Source organism: Spea bombifrons, chromosome 1 (assembly GCF_027358695.1).
Source record: "Spea bombifrons isolate aSpeBom1 chromosome 1, aSpeBom1.2.pri, whole genome shotgun sequence".
NCBI classification, from domain to species: domain Eukaryota; kingdom Metazoa; phylum Chordata; class Amphibia; order Anura; family Pelobatidae; genus Spea; species Spea bombifrons.
The window spans coordinates 81064388-81083968 of record NC_071087.1 but is presented as its reverse complement, the minus strand read 5'-3'; the positions used below and the strand labels follow the sequence as shown (position 1 = coordinate 81083968).

General features: G+C 41.7%; 1 protein-coding gene across 1 annotated transcript; it reads left to right on the top strand.

The window, feature by feature from the left end:
- The first annotated feature begins 3031 nt into the window (after positions 1-3031).
- On the top strand, positions 3032-18896 carry LOC128492820 (mast cell protease 1A-like). Its single transcript, XM_053465525.1, has 5 exons — positions 3032-3159; positions 10880-11024; positions 11720-11861; positions 12617-12868; positions 18358-18896. Exons 1-5 carry the CDS (start codon positions 3105-3107, stop codon positions 18499-18501), a joined length of 738 nt encoding a protein of 245 aa, XP_053321500.1. The 5' UTR covers positions 3032-3104; the 3' UTR covers positions 18502-18896.
- The last annotated feature ends 685 nt before the right edge of the window (positions 18897-19581 follow it).

Sequence of the window (19581 nt, the reverse complement as noted above, 5' to 3'; positions counted from 1 at the left end):
TTGGATATGTTGTTTTTTTCAGATGTTGCAATCAATCAAGTGCTGTCTAGTGGTTTTTAATTAAGTCAGTTTAGTTATCTCAATAACTTAACTGACAACTGAAACATTTGAGAAACAACCCATAATCAACATTCTTTTGTGTGGAAATTTCACTTTTTAAGATTTAAAGATAAAAGATAAATTTATCGTTTTGTTCAGACGTAAGTACAGTTTATCTATCAAGCTCCATCATTCATATAAGAAGGGATGTGAGAAAAAGGAATATTTTACACATTAATAACTCATGACTTGCGATTAAGCTCTATATTGGTATAAGGGGAAAATAGACATTCAAGTGTTCCAAAAAACAATGGTTTTATGACAGCAGGGGAGGGGTTAAGTAAGAGAAGTAACATTGCAATGGCAATTCAAAATGGATCCTAATGTGCATATATTGGTGAAATGGAGCTGAGTAGTTTTCGAAATTAGCATCACGCATTAGGAAGATTTAACTAATTAAAGGCAGTTTTCTCAGAATGTCTTAACACATCCACAGGGACACACATCCAGTGACTCCCTAAATGCTGAAAAACCCTATCTGCCATTCATATGTTCATATTTTTTAATGTAAGGATGTGAGTATTATTTCACCAGCTTGCAGCATTTACCGTATTTGCTCGATTATAAGACAACCCTGATTATAAGATGACCCCCCCAAAATCTGAATATTAATTTAGGAAAAAAAGAAAAACCCTGATTATAAGACGACCCGATAGGAAAAAAAGTATTACTTGTAAATATTAATTCATTTAAACATTTTTTTTTATTTCCCTTTATATGCCAACCTGCCCCCAGTTATGCACATCTGCCCCCAGGCTTGCCACTCTGCACCAGAAATGCCTTATATCCCCTATATGCTACTCTGCCTCCCTGATATGCCTTTTACCCTCTTGTATGCCACTCTGCCACATGTTATGCCTTTTAACCCCCTATATGCCACTCTGCCTCCAGAAATGCCTTATACCGCTAAATGCCACTCTGGCATATAGGGAGTTCAAAGGTATATCATGGGACAGAGTGGCATATAGGGGGGCACTAACATACCCAGACACTAACATACCCACTCTGACACTTACCTACCCACTCAGACCTCCCACGAGATTACGCAATGATACTGCGTGACCCCGCCTCCTCCAGAAAATTAAAGAGGTAAGTCTACCAGATCCACTTTGGGACGGCACAGTGCCGCCGGGGTCCCAGTCTTGCTTCTGGAGAGCCACCTGTCACAGAGAGCTCAGTGATCTCCCCAACCGGCTCTGCTTCCTTGGCAGTGGGCGGGCTATCCCTGCAGTGGGAAGGTACACGCATATGCAACCTCAGCTGCTGCCCGCACTTTCGCCGACTCTCCGTGAAAGACGCCCGGTGGAAGTGCCGGCAGCAGCTGAGGTTACTAGACAGGAAGATCCAGGTCCCCTGCAGACAGGAAGATCTTAGTCTCATAGTCAGACCTCTATTTGAGGTCTGATTGGAAGACAACCTTGATTATAAGATGAGGGCTATTTGCTCTGTAAAAAACCTTGTCTTATAATCAAGCAAATATGGTAATTAATTATGGGGCACATTTATCTACTATCAGTTTCCAATCATACACTCACTGGCCACTTTATTAGGTACACCTTGGTAGTATCAGGTTTGACCCCCTTTTGTCTTCAGAACTGCCTTAATTTTTCATGGCATACTTTCTACAAGGTGCTGGAAACATTCATCAGAAATTTTGGTCCATATGGACATGATGGCATCACGCAGTTGCTGCAGATTTGTCGGTTGCACATCCCATTCCACCTCATCCCAAAGGTGCTCTGTTGGATTGAGATTTGGTGACTGTGCAGGCCATTGGAGTACAGTGAACTCATTTTCATGTTCAAGAAACTAGCTTAAGATGATGTGTGCTTTGTGGCATGGAGCATTACCCTGCTGGAAGTAGCCATCAGAAGATGGGTACACTGTGGTCATAAGGGATGGACATGGTCAGCAACAATACTCACATAGGTTGTCACATTTTAATGATGCTCAATTGGTACTAAGGGGCCCAAAGTTTGCCACAAAAATGACCCCCACACCATTACACCACTAGCCTGAACCGTTGATACAAGGCAGGATGGATTCATGATTTCATGTGGTTTATGCCAAAGTCTGACCCTGCCATCTGAATGTCGTAGCTGGAATGTCGCAGCTGGAATGTCGCAGCTGGAAGCGAGACTCATCAGACCTGGCAACGTTCGTCCAGTCTTCCATTGTCCAATTTTGGTGAGCCTGTGCGAATTGTAGCCTCAGTTTCCTGTTCTTAGCTCACAGGTGTAGCACCCGGTGTGGTCTTCTGCTACTGTAGCCCATCTGCTTTAATGTTCGACGTGTTGTGCGTTCAGAGATGGTATTTTGCATACCTTGGTTGTAACAAGTGGTTATTTGAGTTACTGTTGCCTTTCTGTCATCTCAAACCACTCTGCCCATTCTCCTCTGACATAAATGAGGCATTTTCATCCGCACACCTGCCACTCACAGGATATTTTCTCTTTTTCGGACCATTCTCTGTAAGCCCTAGAGATGGCTGTGCATGAAAATCCCAGTAGATCAGCAGTTTCTGAAATATTCAGACCAGCCCATCTGGGACCAACAACCCATTCATCATTCAAAGTCACTTAAATCCCCTTCCTTATCCATTCTGATGCTTGGTTTGAACTTCAGCAAGTTGTCTTGACCTAAATGCATTGAGTTGCTGCCATGCGATTGGCTGATTAGCTATTTGTGTTAACAAGCAGTTGAACAGGTGTAAATAATAAAGTGGCCAGTGAGTGTAGCTTCACACAATTATTCAGTAGCAATGTTCATTGGTTTTCATTGTGGGGAAAACATAAATAATAATAGCAAAGTCTCAGACTTGTAAGGTTTGCCTTTATGCTAATTAAGAACATTATGTCCCAATAATCACATGCTTTAGATAACATCTGCCTATTCAACCAAGAGAGAGGCTACATGGGAAGTGGCTAGAGGAAAGGCAAGGACTTTGAAGAGAGATACAAAGAAATATAAGTAGGTTGGGGAACGGTCATTGGAGATAGTACATTATGAAGCAACATCATTTTTTTGTCCTGCTCCTCCTGCCACAATTTACATATGCAGGTTAGTAAGGTTTATTACATTAGTGTTCATTTATATCTATGTTTGTTGAATATTCATACTGTATGTAAACAAGGAAAATAGCCATATTGATTCCAGAGTTTATTTCCTTAGGTGAAACCTTTTTTTTGTGGTCTATATAAGATAAATATGAAAATTTTAAATAAGCTTTCAGGAGACAGAGGTCTTCTCCTTTTTGTCCAAGATGTACTTACTTTTGTATCTCATGCAATGTGTGGAATACATTTTGTTAAGTGACTTGTTTAGTCATTTCACTGCATATTGACTTATTGTGCCCTCTGTACTATGTATGTATGTATGTATGTATGTATGCGGTATACACCTGTTGATTCAAACTATTTTTTTAAGTAAAAGAAAGCATGGTTCCTTGAACAATCACAGTGTGTTACCCTGATCATGCCTCTTTCAAGTTTCTCTTTTCTCCTCTTTGTTTTTGGCCATGTTTTCTCCAGTCAGTTTAGCCACGCTTCTTTTCCCTAATAACCTACAGCCTATAACAAAAAAAATTATAATTTTAATCTCACTCATCCTCTATAATTCCCCAGAGCCCCGGAGTATCGTTTATTTCATGTCTTTGCCCCATTGTCATTTCCATTCAAACCCAAAGGTAAAAATGAAGGTTGAAAAGGACAGAGGGAAGGCTGTATGTTTGCCTGGAATGGCTAGAAAAATGACTGTGGTGAACTGGAAACAAAGGGATAGGAGACAAAAAGGTACAGAGGGGTCTGCAATCACAATAAGAAGCTCACCACATCTCAATCTGGGCCATCTGTCAACACTGTATAAGTGCAGTGCTAGCCATAACATTTCTAGTGCCATAGGTAAACTATGTCACCAGCACCACCTCCTACATGCACCACCACCAGCTACGAATCTTGGAGATTTTTTTAGCAATGCATTATACAGGGCCAGCCAAGCTCTTACAACAGCAGAAGCTCACTGTGGTAAACTCTTATAATCTGATAATAATTAGTAAAGTGAAAGTTAGAACTACAATGCTCTCTTTAGAGAATAGACCCCAGAGTATTAATATCTGGGTGGGGAAATGGCATTTGGTCACACTTAGTTTGCTGTCCAGGTTATACCCAGCCACTGGTCCTTTTATGGCATTGAACACCATTCTGATGTTTGGCTAACCATGCCTCTTGCTATATCTCATAAGGAGCAGGAGAGAGAGAGCTGCTGGGGCCAATATATGGAGGTTTCCAAGAGTCCTTTGTGGCTCACATCACTGTCTTACTATAATAGTTCTATGTATGCTGTATCTGTATGTTGCTATTGTTAATATTGGTATGTGTAGGTGACATTTATTTATTAAATATGTGTATTTTGTTGACTGAGCCTCACAATCTTCTTATATGCACATAAAAGATCAGTCCAGTGATGTAAAAAACTTAATTCCTACTTCCCATGGCCAGCTTGGACCTTTTTGCTGGACAAACTTGCTTCTGATGGCCCTTCAGAATGAATAACAAAGGGAGAAAGTCAACTATCCTGACAATTGTGCTTGTGAGGGGTACACAACTGTGCTTCCTTCTGCCGAGACACCAGCGGTTAACCTCTTCAGCGCCAATGCATTGGGGGTTCTGCTGCACCAGAGCTACATTGGTGCTGTAGATAGCCGTAGCTTAGCGTATTCAGCCGATGTACTGTCCTGAAAAGGACAGTGAGTTATTATAGTAACCTACCCCAAACATCAGGGTATTAGACACACATACAGGTATTTATACACAGCAAATGCAATTAACATACAATGGAAGAAAAAAACACACAAAGTCCTGCTTCAGGTCCACCAACGGCAATACATGAACAAACAATACATTGGGATCATAGGATTATCGCCCTGGCTCCCGACTCTGGGATCACCTGTGGAGACATAGTCTGGGGAACATAGAACATGCCACTCAGGGTCCAAGGGAGATCGCTCAAAACCAGGGTGTTGTTTGACAGCTCAGGGTCTCCACTATCTCTAGTCCAAACATGTCTTTAAACCCCTTGATGACCATTGACGGTCCGGGCACATCATGCACTAACATCCAGTTTGCGACAATTGACGTGCCAGGACCGTCATGGCTTTAAACAGGTGCAGAAAGTGATCTATGTTCACTTTCTGCAATAAAACCGTGTTGCTGTAATGTGTCGATGTCAAGGCATTCAGCAACACCAAGATCGTCATCTTGTCTGGCCCCTCCCTGGCCTGTTTTAAAAAAGTTTAAGAGGCGATCGTTGGTGTCGCTGAAATGCCTCGATAGCGAGGCATTCAGTGACACTGAACACCCACCGCAGGAGAGTGGTCACAACCACCACTGAGGGATTTTGTCACTCACAAGATGGCAGAGCCTCCTTTCAAAAAATAAAGGCGTTGAAAACATTTCCAAGAGGGTCTCTCCAGACCTTCCTGAGAACTCTGGCTCCCCTTGCAGGTTGAATACAGATACTGCATTCAACCATGCAAGTCAATGGAGCACAGCTTTCGAATCACAATGTGATTAGTAAAATACATGTAAAAAATAATAATAAAAATAGTAACATGTAAAAATCATTTCCCACTGATGTCACCATCAAGGGAACCTTCCAGTTCCAGAAAAAGACCAATATATATATATATATATATATATATATATATATATATATGTATATATATATATATATATATATATATATATATATGTATATATATATATACCGTATTTATCGGCGTATAACACGCACTGGTGTATAACACGCACCCCCATTTTAACAAGGAAATTTGAGTAAGAAAAAATATTTTTTTTTTTTTTTTTTTTTTTTTTTCTTTTGGGAAGCCCGAGGTGCGTGCTCCTTGGTGCTGCATTCTGTGCACAAGGCAGCAGAAGCCAGACTACGATACCGAGTTCCCTCACGGAGAACTCGGACAAATTCCAACCCCCCCCATGGGAGGGTCGGATCTTGAGTCTCACCCCGAAGAGTGAGACTCCTTGCTGGCCTTCTTGAAGAGAGGAAAGGGCCAGAAGGCTCCAATCCTCCTCCAGCAAAGTCCAGGCTTCACTGCCTCTTAAAAAGAAAACAGTGTCCAAAAACGCAGTGACAAAATCGTGTGCCAAAGAATAGTGATGGCCAAGCCGTGAATTTCAAAAGCCGTGAATTCAAAGGGGGGCAAATTAATAGGCACTCGTGATAAACGATGTGATTAAATAAATAAGGAAAAATAATTTAAGGACAGGCCATTTCTGGCCTGCCAGATTCAAAAATAAATCTCATCCCCAAGACCTGATGGTACATGGGGGCGAGTAGTGCTGGAAGGCCGCCAGTGAGAACGTGCGCTCACCATGTGTAGTGGCGTGCAATACCACACACGGTGACTCCGACAATTTAAACTTGGAAGCTATGAACTTAATGTTGGAATAATGTTTATAACATTATAACATTTATTATAATGTAATAAAAGAAATAAAGAATAAAGAAAAAGCACAAAAAAAACTTCATCAGAATCACTGCTATCTGGGAAACCACACACACTGAGACACACACACACTGAGACACACACACACTAAGACACACACACACACACACACTAAGACACACACACACTCAGACACACACACACTAAGCCACACACACTCAGACACACATGCAGCCAGACACACACTTAGACACACACACAAACACACTCAGAGACACACACTCAGAGACACACAAACACACTCAGACACACACACACTCAGACACACACACATTAAACTTATATATTACTCCCTACCGTTTGGGAGATCTGGTATGGGTCCTCTTTATCTTCCAGCATTTTACTTTTTGTGCTGATGCCGGGGCCGGAGTGACGTCATCACCCGGCTCCCGGCATCAGAGAGGGCGCGCGAGAGAGCTGTGCAGGGGAAGATTGTGCAGCTCTAGGATTTATCGGCGTATAACACGCAGGTAGGGTTTCAACTTCATATTTTAGTTTAAAAAAGTGCGTGTTATACGCCGATAAATAAGGTATATAAATATTTTTATGGGAAAGTCCTAAAATTAGCTCTTTATCTTTATTCTTGCATGGAAAGAGTTTAAATAGTGGTATGTTAAATGCCCATGGGGTGTCTACTGTTAAAAAATTGTATGATTTGATGGGGTAAAATGAATTGGCCGAGTTCAACAATGTCCCAATTAACACAGGGGGAAGGATGACCACGTGTCTAATTTCCAATTTGAAAAATGCACACGTCCCAAATTTTAGCCCCCAAACAACCCGACAAACCCATGCATGTGGGGTTTCACTGTACTCACGAGATGCAGAACACATATTGGGGTGTTGTTTGACAGTGACATATACCAGAAGTACAATGTGTGTGGAAAAATACACACAAAAACACAAACTTTGACAAAGGCTGGTGATAAAATGTGTGCATGGAAAGAGCTAAAATACCAGCATTTGAAATACCCTGGGGTTGTCTAGTTTAAAAAAATATATGGTTTCATAGGGAACATTGAATTAGCCAGGCTCAAAGATGCACTAAATAGTAGACTTGTGCATTGGTCTTCAGGCGAACATGAAAACGAACACGAAGAGTGCTTTTTTTGTGTTCGTTCCGAAGACATGGAGAAGATAGCGGCGGTAAAACATAGATCTTCATGATCGTCTTCGTCTACTAATCTCCCTGGTCCCTTCCCCATCTAGCCTACCTTATCTTCGCGGCATCGCAGGAGGTGACGGAAGCGGAAATCCGTTGGTTCGCCATCAGGGGTTACAGGGCAGTGCGAGTGAGCCTATTGGTCGCCTGCAGGGACCAATAGGCTCACTCGCACTGCCTTTTTAACTCCTGACAGCGAACCTACGGATTTCCGCTCCGTAGAAATCCGTAGATTAAAGGGTCGTGCAACGACCAATAGGCTCACTCGCACGGCCCCTTAACTTCTTAAGGCGCAACCTGACCACTGGCTTCCCTGCTGCAACAGTTAAAAGTCCATATGAACGACCAATAAAGTCGCTTGTACGGGCATTTAACTGATAGAGCAGGGAGACGAGTGGTCTCTGCCGGACAAGTTGCTGCATTAGAATTTTAAAAGTCTGTACGAGCGACTCTATTGGTCTAAAGGGTGCAACCTATAATCGGGTGGGGCCTATAATCGAGCCTATACAGTATATACTCTATTTAGTCTGCAGAGACAGGAAGCATCCCTCTCCCTTCGATTGGAGGAAAAGGGGAAATGATGGCTTGTCCAAATTGTTTGCGAAAAAAGTATTTAATGTATTTTATTAAAAAATATACCTTTTAAATGTAATATTTCATTTTATTGTTATGATTATTATGTAATTGCTAAAGTCCACTAAATTAAATGTTGTTGAGGGTTACTTTCTCTTAGCTTATAAGTCACAAAAAAACAGGTCATTTGGCAGGTATACTCAAAGTATAATTTGATCCCAAAGACAGGCAATATTTGTCAAATAGCTTCTCAGTACCATATTTGTCCGCAAACACATTGTCATTTGCCAGTGCCATTGTTGTATACAAACAGCTTATCAGTGCCATATTTACATCCACACAGGTAAACAGTGCCATCTTTATATCCAAACGGTTTTGGTCCAGAATTTTCATTTCGGTGCATCCCTAGTGTCGGTGTGGCAGAGCCTGTCCTGGTGTGTGTGTGTTTGGGTGTCGGTGTGGCAGAGTCTGTCCTGGTGTGTGTGTGTTTGGGTGTTAGTGTGGCAGAGCCTGTCCTGGTATGTGGCTGTCAGTGTGCCAGAGCCTCTCCTGGTGTGTGTGTTTGGATGTCGATGTAGCAGAGCCTGTCCTGGTGTGTGTGTTTGTGTGGCAGAGCCTGTCCTGGTATGTGTGTGTGGATGTTGGTGTGGCAGAGCCTGTCCTGCTGTGTGTGTGTGTGTGTGTGTGTGTGTTTGGGTGTCGGTGTGGCAGAGCCTGTCCTGGTGTGTGTGTTTGGGTGTCAGTGTGGCAGAGCCCATCCCGGTGTGCGTGTGTGTTTGGGTGTTGGTGTGGCAGAGCCTGTCCTGGTTTGTGTTTTTGGTCATCTGTTTTCTGGCACTTTACTTACTGTAGGAATAAATTGAACTACCGTATTTGCTCAATTATAAGACAAAGTTTTTTCAGAGCAAATGCTCTCAGAATACCCCTCATCTTATAATCGGAGTCGTCTTCTAATCAGACCTCAAACAGAGACTAAGATCCAGATCCCCTGCACCGCTGCAGGGGACCTGGATCCTCCTGTATGATAACCTCGGATACTGCCGGCACTTCCACCGGTGTCTATCACCAAGCGCCGGCGAAAGTGTGGACAGCAGCGGAGGTTGCATATGTGCGTACCTTCTCACTGCCGGGATAGCCCGCCCACTGCCGGGGAAGCAGAGACGGTCGGAGAGATCAGAAGAAAGACCGGGACCCCGGCGGCACTGTATCGTCCCAAAGTCATCGGCGGATCCGGTAATTTTCTGGAGGAGGTGGGGCCTAGCGGGGTCACACAGCGTCAGAGAGGCATATAGGGGTATAAGGCATTTCTGGAGGCAGAGTGGCAGCAATTTCACTTGCCCTGTAACACAGAGTGACAGCAATTTCACTTGCCCTGTAACACACACAAAGTACCTGTGTTCAGGTTTTTTTCTTCATGGATACACCTTCCAGCATCCCCAGGCTTCTGCACTCACTGAATCCTCAACCAAATCAACTTCCATAGCTGATTGCCTATCTTTCATTATATAGGCACCACCAGTGGCGACTCTAGGAACAATATATAGAGGGGGCACATAAGATACCACAGTCAAAACAGTGGGGCACTAATAAGTTCCACCACTAAAACATGCCACTGAAAAAAAAACTAAATAAATAAATCTAAATAAGATGTCAAAATACCTGAGTATTGCAGGATGCAATTATACCTTTTCTATTGGATTAACATAATGCTTAAAAGACAAGCTTTCAAAAGTTTTCCTATCTCCCTCAGGTATTGAAATATACGTGCAGAGACAGAACGACAGGCTCTCGGTCTGCCTGGTTGTTGTGAGCAGAAAATTCTGCCCCCCCCCATTTTTTTACAGTGGTTATTTTATTTACACTGCCCTTACACGCACCTGCCTATAAACACACATATACTCATACACTGCTCTTACACACACCTGCCCATACACACTGCCTTAACACATATTTGCCCAAAAACACACATGTACACATACACTGCCCTTACACACACCTGCCCATACACACCGCCTTAACACATATTTGCCCATAAACACACATGTACACATACACTGCCCTTACACGCTGCCTTTACACATACCTGCACATAAACACACATATAGAAATATACTGCCCTTACCACGACTGCCCCATCCCTAACCTTTCTCATCTTCCATTCTGTGATGGGAGCCCAAGGTCTGTCATTTCACACCTCTGCTTTAGTGCTCCCTAATAATTACGCGGCGGCTATTGAGTGCAGGAATAAGACGTCATATCCCAGTGCTCAGCATCAATCGCCGTCACGTAGTGTTTAGGGAGCACGGAAGCCAAGGTCTGAAGTGACAGACCTTGCACTCCCTAATGTTGGGCCGGTTAGAGGATGCGTGTGATCTCCCCAAACAGCCCTGCTCATCAGGCGCCTCCTACCCAGACCAGCGCTCAGCGCTAAATACCTCTCTTTTAGGACCTTACCTCTTCCCAGTTCACCATATATGTATTCTACATGAAATTTGGCTTTCATTTAATAATGGCATCTATTTCAGGGAACATCCATCACGGAATTATTGGGGGTCGAGAGGCAAAACCCCATTCCAGACCCTATATGGTGTATCTAAAAGTTGGAAAGGTGAATTGTGGAGGTTCCCTTATTACTCCCAGTTGGGTGTTAACTGCCGCCCACTGTTATGGGTAAGCACATGTCAGAAATATGTATTGTATGACAATTAATTCTAGTAAGCAGACAGAGGTTTGATTGTATGTAAAGATTAGTATTTTACAAAGTACCAGAGACCACATGAGGCATCAACTACAGATAATTTTTGAATAATTATAAAATGATAATAGTAGGTACATAATTGACCGTGATAATCAACATCTTGTGAGGAGGGTAAACAGTAATGACATACAGTGAAGGAAAAAATTATTTGATCGCCTGCTGATTTTGTACGTTTGCCCACTGACAAAGACATGATCAGTCTATAATTTTAATGGTAGGTTTATTTGAACAGTGAACAACAGCATAACAACAAAAAATCCAGAATTGCGCATTTCAAATAAGTTATAAATTTATTTGCATTTTACTGAGGCTGATGTTTGGAAACTCGAACCTTCAGCTACCTCCACAGATTTTCTATGGTATTAAGGTCTGGTCGGGATTATACAAGTTTAATGCAATATTTGCACTTTTAACTCATAGCCACAGATATGTTCAATCTAACAAATAAACATAAAATGGTAACAGGTTGGCAAGGTAAAGTGGACAATAGTATCATGTGAAAGGAGAAATTCGGCATTGGTGAGAAAAACCTTGCCTTTTTTATTATTGGTGGATTGATCATGTATGAAAAAATAAGTTTCAATTAACTTAATAAATGCCTGCCCAGGGATATCACCGCCATACTTGGAGCCCATAATGTGAGTGATCAAGAAGTCTCTCAGCAGGCCATTGGAATCAAAAGCTATCACGTGCACCCTGAGTATTATGATAAACAGCACATACCATTTAATGATATCATGCTTTTGAAGGTAAGTACATTTTGGGGAGAATGCAAACGAGTCCTGGAAGCTCTAGAAGGGATACTTTTTGATTATTAAATGTTGTCCTTCTTTGGGACCAAACCCTCTTTCGACCCCAAACATCTCTTTTTCAAGAGGGGACCAAGTCACAATCAATGCTGCAGATTGTGTCCTGCCCCAGCAGGTCCCTTCCCCTTCTGGTCAGTGAGTGTCAGAGAGAGAGAGGGGTCATCCAAGTCATATTGGAAAAAACACACACATTATTAATATTTTTTAATGTTTTATAATTATTTTTACATTGATATTACATAACTGATTACTATCTGATTAGTTACATTTTAGGTCACTGAATATTAATTGGATTCACAGATCCACGTCAATTGCCTAAGCTTCTTAGTTTTATTTTACAATATTTATTTTCTTTTTTACATTTTTTAACCTAGTAAATAGTTATCTGATCAATGACTTTAGGTCTCACTCATCATTAGCCATTGACCTAATCGTATTATACACAGGTGTGTAAAGTTATTCCTGCCATAGGTAAACAAGATTTATTAAGGGCTAACCTTTTTTAATCCATTCATTCTTTCGCAAATGTTAGCGCCTTTTTTTCCAGAGTTCTATAGAAAAAACAATGGAATGTTAGCATTTTGCGTACAAATATTGTCCATTATCTCATAATTTATAAGTATGTTGTGAGCTCAGTAGTGTGTTTGCAAACTATAAATAAAATTCAACAATTTTTCATGTTCTATCCTCACTAGCTTTCAACCAAAGCTACCATAAACCGTGTAGTGCAGACAATTCGCCTCCCACGCAGAAGGATGGATGTTCCCACAAATACCCGTTGCAATGTAGCAGGATGGGGGTTTATTGAAAATGGAATGACCACTGACAACTTATTTGAGACCAATGTCACTGTTGTGAGTCGCAAGAGTTGTCGACATTACGTTCCCCAGCTTGATGATGGAATGATTTGTGCAGGAAATGTCAGTGAGGAAAGTGATGCCAGTCAGGTACAGTATATGTTGGCTGCACATTTCCACCAATAAGCAGTTCCTCTCATTAAGATCACTCCCTCATGCACATATGAATACCAACAATTTAAATAAGCATAAGCACAATGGGATGCACAAGCACAAGGAGATGAGTATTGCAATACAATTCACTTACCTACTATTAGGACGCAGAGGGGGGTCTAGGGATATAAGTGGGAGTCCAGTATACAGATGGGTGGCAATGGTAGGCAAAAATCCTATCACACTCCTATCATGCCAAGTCAGCCAGTACATGCTGGAATCTGGGTATGCCTGGGCATGATGGGAGTGTTATTGCTGTTAACAATCATAAATATATATATATTGTTATTGACTTTTTGTCCAATTTTAGTGTGTTACTTATTTTTAATAAAAGTGTGGGGGGGGGTTGGGGGGGTCATTTTCGGTTTCGGCAAAGTGAATGCTAAATTTTTGGTTTCGGTCCAGAATTTTCATTTCAGTGCTGTATACGTTTGCTTTCTGGCTTATCAGAAAGTATTTTTATCTTTGGCATGTTTTAATATATATATATTGGGTGTATATCTAAAATATACAGTCTTTTGAAAAATAAAGTACCCCCCTTTGACTTCTATGGTTTCTTAGCAGATCTAAAAATTGTGTAAATACATCCTCAGATGAACAACATTCGTGTCATGATATATTCAACAATAGTAAAGCCAAGGTAGAGAAGCCATGTGTGAAAAACTAAGTACACGTTATGATTCAATAGCTTGTGAAATCTATGTAGATCTTGTAAAATTTAGCAGCAATAACATGAATTAATCATGTTTTGTATGCTTCAGTCTCTCATATTTTTATGAAGGAATTTTAGCCCACTCTTCTTTACAACGTTGCTTCAGCTCATTGAGGTTTGTGGGCATTTGCTTATGTACAGCTATCTTAAGGTCCTGCCACAGCATTTCAATTGGCTGTGCCACGTTTCCACATCTCCACTTTGGTTTCATCTGTCCAAAAGGACCTTGTTCCAGAAGTCTTGTGGTTTGTTCAGATGCACTTTGTAAACCTAAGCCGTGCTGCTGTGTTCTTCTTAGACAAAAGAGGCTTTCTCCTGGCAACCCTTCCAAAGACACCATACTTGTTCAGTCTTTTTTTTAATTCTACTGTCATATACTTTAACATGCTGGCTGAGGTCTGTAGAGTCTGAGACTCTTGATTTATTCTGCAGTTTCTCCGAGCATTGCACAGTCTGACCTTGGGGTGAATTTGCTGGGACGTCCACGCCTGGAAAGATTGGCAACTGGCTTGAATATTTTCCACTTTTGAATAATCCTTCTCACTGTAGAATGATAGACTTTAAGTTGTTTGGAAATGGCCTTATAAATCTTCCCAGATTGCTGATGTCTTTCCTCCTTGGCAGTGTGTTAACACACACACCTGAATGCTCCAGGCCATCAAAATGCTAAAACTTAAGCTTTTATGGCTTCCTCATCTTGGCTTTTATTTTTGTTCAATAAGTCATGACACAGTGTAACATGTCATGTGTTGTTGTTCATCGGAGGTTGCATTTATCTAATTTTTAGACCTGCTAAGGAACAGATGATGTTATTATGTCCTGTTATATAAAACCATAGAATTCAAAGAGGGTATACTTTCTTTTTCACACGACTGTATGTACGTATGTATATATACTAGACTTGTGCATTCATATTCGGGCTAACATGAAAATGAACACGAAGGGTGCGTTTTCGTTGTTCAGCCGAATACTGAACATACGAACATGGCGGTGACAAAACGTAGACAAAGACACACAACACGAAGACTCTTCGTGTTTTTTTTCGTCTACTAATCTCCCTGGTCCCTTCCCCATCTAGCTTATCTACTCAGCATCGCAGGGGTTAACGGAAGCAGAATTCCGTAGGTTCGCCATCAGGAGTTAAAGGGCCGTGGGAACGACTCTATTGGTCGACTGCAGGGGGCTCCTCTGGCATCAACCTGCAGGCGACCAACAGGCTCACTCGTACGGCCCCTTTAACTCCTGACAGCGAACCTACGGATTTACGCTTCCGTTAACCCCTGCGATGCTGCGTAGATAAGGTAGGCTAGATGGGGAAGGGAGATTAGTATATGAAAAAACACAAAGATTCTTGGTGTTGTGTGTCTTTGTCTACGTTTTGCAACCGCCATGTTCGTAGCGGAAATCTTTAGGTTCACCGTCAGGAGTTTAACTTGGAGCAGGCCACGTTCCCCGTCAGGAGTTAATGGGCTGTGCAAGCGACTCTATTGGTCCAATAGGCTCATTCGCACAGCCCTTTAACTCCTGACGGCGCAACTTGCTCCAAGAGTTAAAAGTCCGTACAAGCGACTTTATTGGTCATTCATAACTCTTGGAGCGGGGAGACCAGTGGTCTCTCCCAGCCAAGTTGCGTCACCAGGATTTTAAAAGTCTGTACGAGCGACTCTATTGGTCATCAGCAGGAGGCTCATCTGGCATAAAACCATTGGTTGATGTCAGAGGAGGCCCCTGCAGGCGACCAATAGGCTCCTGATGGCGCAAATTGGCCTGGGGCCTGCTCCAAGAGTTAAAGGTCCGTACAAGCGACTTTATTGGTATAGGTGGCGTCCAAGATGGCTGTCTCACCATTCACTGCTCCTAATCTTCCCCAAAACATTCTAACTTTCCTTTCACCCTGGCTTCAAAATCTCTGCACTATCCATGGACTCTTCATCTTCTGGACTGGCTGCACCTATGGACACCCTCACTTTTAACAGATTGCAATGTAACTCAGAGATACAAAGTGGATTGAATTTGCATCCCTGAGTCCCAAAAGCCCCTCATAGAAGCTGAACAGACAAGCTACAAGCAAGGAACTGTGAAATCCTGACAATCTTCATAAAAACCCAACTTTTAATCGTCCAGAGATTCCATCCTGTTTACCTATTAACAGAGCCCCAGTATTACCTATGAATTTAATTCAAACATTCCACTATACACAGGGGATATACATTGGATTTATACAGATTCCTCAGAGAATTACAACATCCTACAGAAGGCATGTTATATTGGTAAACTTTTAGTTTCAGTTCTACAGCCACCATTTGTCTGCTATCTGCATTTGCATTAAAATCTTCAAAGCCCTTTCACAACTCCTGCTGCTTTGATTTAACATATATCCTGGATTCCAATGCATGCAACTAACAACCCCCCAAAGACTGATCTCTAGAACATTAACCCCCTCGTTGCCATGATATCCTACTCACCAAACCTTCTGCATTCACTCTGCCCTTCACAACCTGCAAAGATCCATTGTATCCTACATACCTGGCTTAAATCACTTGGCATCCTTTGGAAAACTATCAGGGGTTGTTGTGGAGGTGCTAAATTTCACAGACTTTAATATTCCCCCACAAATGGCCCATCAACCAAGGACCTGCCTTTACACAGGGAGACCTACCCAATTGTAGTGGTCCAGAGTAGGAAACAGCAGGTGCAAAAAAAAAGGTGGCTGGGCGAAAATGCATGCCCCATCTTGGAAGCAGCAGTCCCAAGCAATTATTCAGTGCATCACTGTGCTAGACTGTAGGGTGGAGGAGTGGCAAGCTGCATCAAATCCTCTTTAAATCCTAGGCCACTCTCAGTTAATACAACAAAGCATTTAGAATGCATAGCTGCCAGCATCTCTACTGTGAAAGGGTTCATAGAGGAATCTTGTGACAGGGCTATTCATGGAACACCCAAGATGGCTAATCTTGGGGGACTTCAATGCCTGGATTGGTGACACAGGATCTCCTAAACATGATGAGTAGTCTTGGCTTCACACAAACTGTCACGTCTGCCACTCATAAAAGAGACCACGTACTCGACCTGGTGTTCCAACTTGAACTTAAAATCCCTGCTGTAAAAGTAAACCCAGTATTATGTACAGATCATCACTGCCTAAACTTCTCCATCTCCTCAGAGCTAACCAAACTTCCCCCTCCAAGGCTAGCCAAACATCGCTCATTAAAGGGTTTGACTTCACCAATCTTTTTATCAAACCTCAACCTAACAAAATAACTGGGCACCTACAAAGACCCAGATTTATTAGTTAACAGTATAATAAGAGGGTGAGCGATACATTGAACAGCCTTGCTCCGCATTGAACCTATAAAAACTATCCGCCATGCTCCATGGTTTGACAACACCATTAGAAGGCTAAAGAAAAAAGGCCGTAAGCCTGAAAGAAGGTGGCGTAAAAAAACACAACCAGGATGATAAGCGTTCCTTAACCAAGCACATTACCGACTACCAACTCACAATAACTAAGAAAAATTCTACATTCCTTTCTCGTGAAATCAGCCTTGCACACAACAGACCGGCCCAGCTCTTCCACACCGTAGAAAGGCTCTGCAAGCCATCTTGCCTGCATTCCTCCACATATCTCACACAGTCCAAATATGAAGATTTTGCAGCCTACTTTTCAGATACCTTCTATCCGGACCTGTACTGCAGAAGGACAGCCAAAGGCATTACAGAGGTACAGAAACGGGGGTTCAAATTCCCCCACCCTGTGGACAAGTTTTAACATTCATTTAGATCCTGCACCTACATATCTCCTCCCTGCATGCTCAGAAACAGTAGGCTCAGTTTTTACAAAAATAGTCCAATGTTCTCTGGACTCCAGAGTTTTTTCCAGACCTACTGAAAGAAGCAATCGTGAAACCTCTTCTAAAAAAAAGGCTTCCTTAGACCCAGAATGCTTAACGAACTATAGGCCCTCTCCAACCTCCTTTTTCTGGGGAAAAATGTGTGTTAATGCAACTAGAGGCCCATCTGTCAAGTAATAATATCTTTGATTCTTTCCAATCAGGCTTCAGAAAACGTCATAGCACTAAACTGCCCTGCTTCGCGTTCTTAATGACCTCCTGATGGCAAGAGACAAGGGTGATCATTTAATCGTAATTCTTCTAGATCTGTCAGCAGCATTTGACACTGCTGGCTCGCCTGCTATCAACCAATGAAGTACAGGTGTACTTCATTGGTTGATGGCAGAGGAGGCCCCTGCAGGTGACCAATAGAGTTGCTTGTACGGACATTTAAAATCCTGGTGCCAAAGCTGCTGCGTAGTTCGTACCACGTTAACCCTGTATTAACCCCTTCTACAAAAAACGAAGAAAAAAAACAAACAAGAAGAATGTACATGAATATTCGCAGTATACAAAGATCCCCCCACGAAGACGAACACGAAGATTTGGCTGGCGCCCAAGTCTAATATATACAACATATTGGCCTGAATAAAGGCCTCACTTTTTCTCCCACATTAGGTCTTTAAAGTGGGGGTGCGGCCTATATTCGGGGTTTAGCGCAGGGATGCTCAGTTCATATCGCCTCCACAGCCCTCCACAACACCGAGAGGCTCTTTCAACATCTCTGTCGAATTCTGTGAGACATTTGCTGCCCCATCTTGTGAGACACTAAATCATTTTTGTGTACTCTTATGTACTTTATTCATATCTACCTCTCTTCACAGGGTGATTCTGGGGGTCCGTTGGTCTGTAATGGTTATGTGGAAGGTATTGTATCTTTTGGATTAGACCATCCACCGGGAATCTATGTGAGGGTCAGCAAGTACTTGAACTGGATTGAAAATACCATCTATAGCAATGAAGACTAGACATACAGAGAGCAGCTGCGTGGGGTTACTCTTATTATGCATGCACAGACATAACATACTTCTTCTCTGTACCCATATCTCTATAATAATGTGTACAGATATTTGTCTAACAGGGAAATAATTATAATATTTTTATGAATGCATCATGGTAAGAATTTGACCCCAATTTCAAAATGTTCAATGGATGAAAATAAAGGATAAATTGGATTCTGTGTGCATGTGTAGCTTCCTTCACCGTACTATGGGCTCTGTTTAATTCCTTATCTAAAATCCATACTTTCACTGAAAATTAAAATCTCATTCTAGATAATTACTAGTATAATGTGCTTTGATTATGGGATGTGTTCACTAAACACATTTCACATTTATTCTGTCAATCACAGCACATATCTTGTATTGATTCCATGTGTAAACCACTTGACACCTGACAGTATCAAAGGAGAATATCTAACTATTGTTTATGCTTGTTGTTGCCATAGCGGAAGCTCATTACAGACAAATTGGAACAATCACTAGTGTGGGTACTTGCTTTTATGCTTAGTGATCATAACTGAAGCTCTTGGAAGGTCAAGCTAAGAAAAAAAAAAGAACACAGAAGTACCTATTAAACCCTTGATGACAATTGACGTGCCTGGCACGTCATGACTTTAAATGGGTGTAGAAAGCGATCTGTGATTTTGATCTGTGTTCAATAGGAAACTTCAAGCATCCATCCACAGCTGCCCCTTTAACAGGTGATTGTCTTTAAATGACCTGGCAGATCCCCATATGCATACCAGGGAATTCTCTGCATTTGGAGAGGATTCCCTGGTATTCTCTGCATTTGGAGTCTCCCAGCCAAGCACTGATTAATTGGATTAAGGACACTTAAAGCTGTACTAAGACATTTTTTAAAGACATTACTATTAGTGCAGTAAGTTATATGTCTTATTTTAATTTTAAACAAAAATGTTGCAATTAAATATTTATTTATTAAATTATTATAAGGACACATAAATATACTGTATGTATATATATATATATATATATATATATATATATATATATATTATCTTTGCATTTAGGTATCTGTAATATAAT

What these genes read in the sequence shown, in the direction of transcription:
- LOC128492820 (XM_053465525.1), top strand. Translation starts at nt 3,105, where the DNA reads ATGAAGCAACATCATTTTTTTGTCCTGCTCCTCCTGCCACAATTTACA. An exon ending in GCCACAATTTACATATGCAG is followed by an intron (nt 3,160 to 10,879) that starts GTTAGTAAGGTT and finishes CATCTATTTCAG; the next exon opens with GGAACATCCATCACGGAATT. An exon ending in ATGATATCATGCTTTTGAAG is followed by an intron (nt 11,862 to 12,616) that starts GTAAGTACATTT and finishes TATCCTCACTAG; the next exon opens with CTTTCAACCAAAGCTACCAT.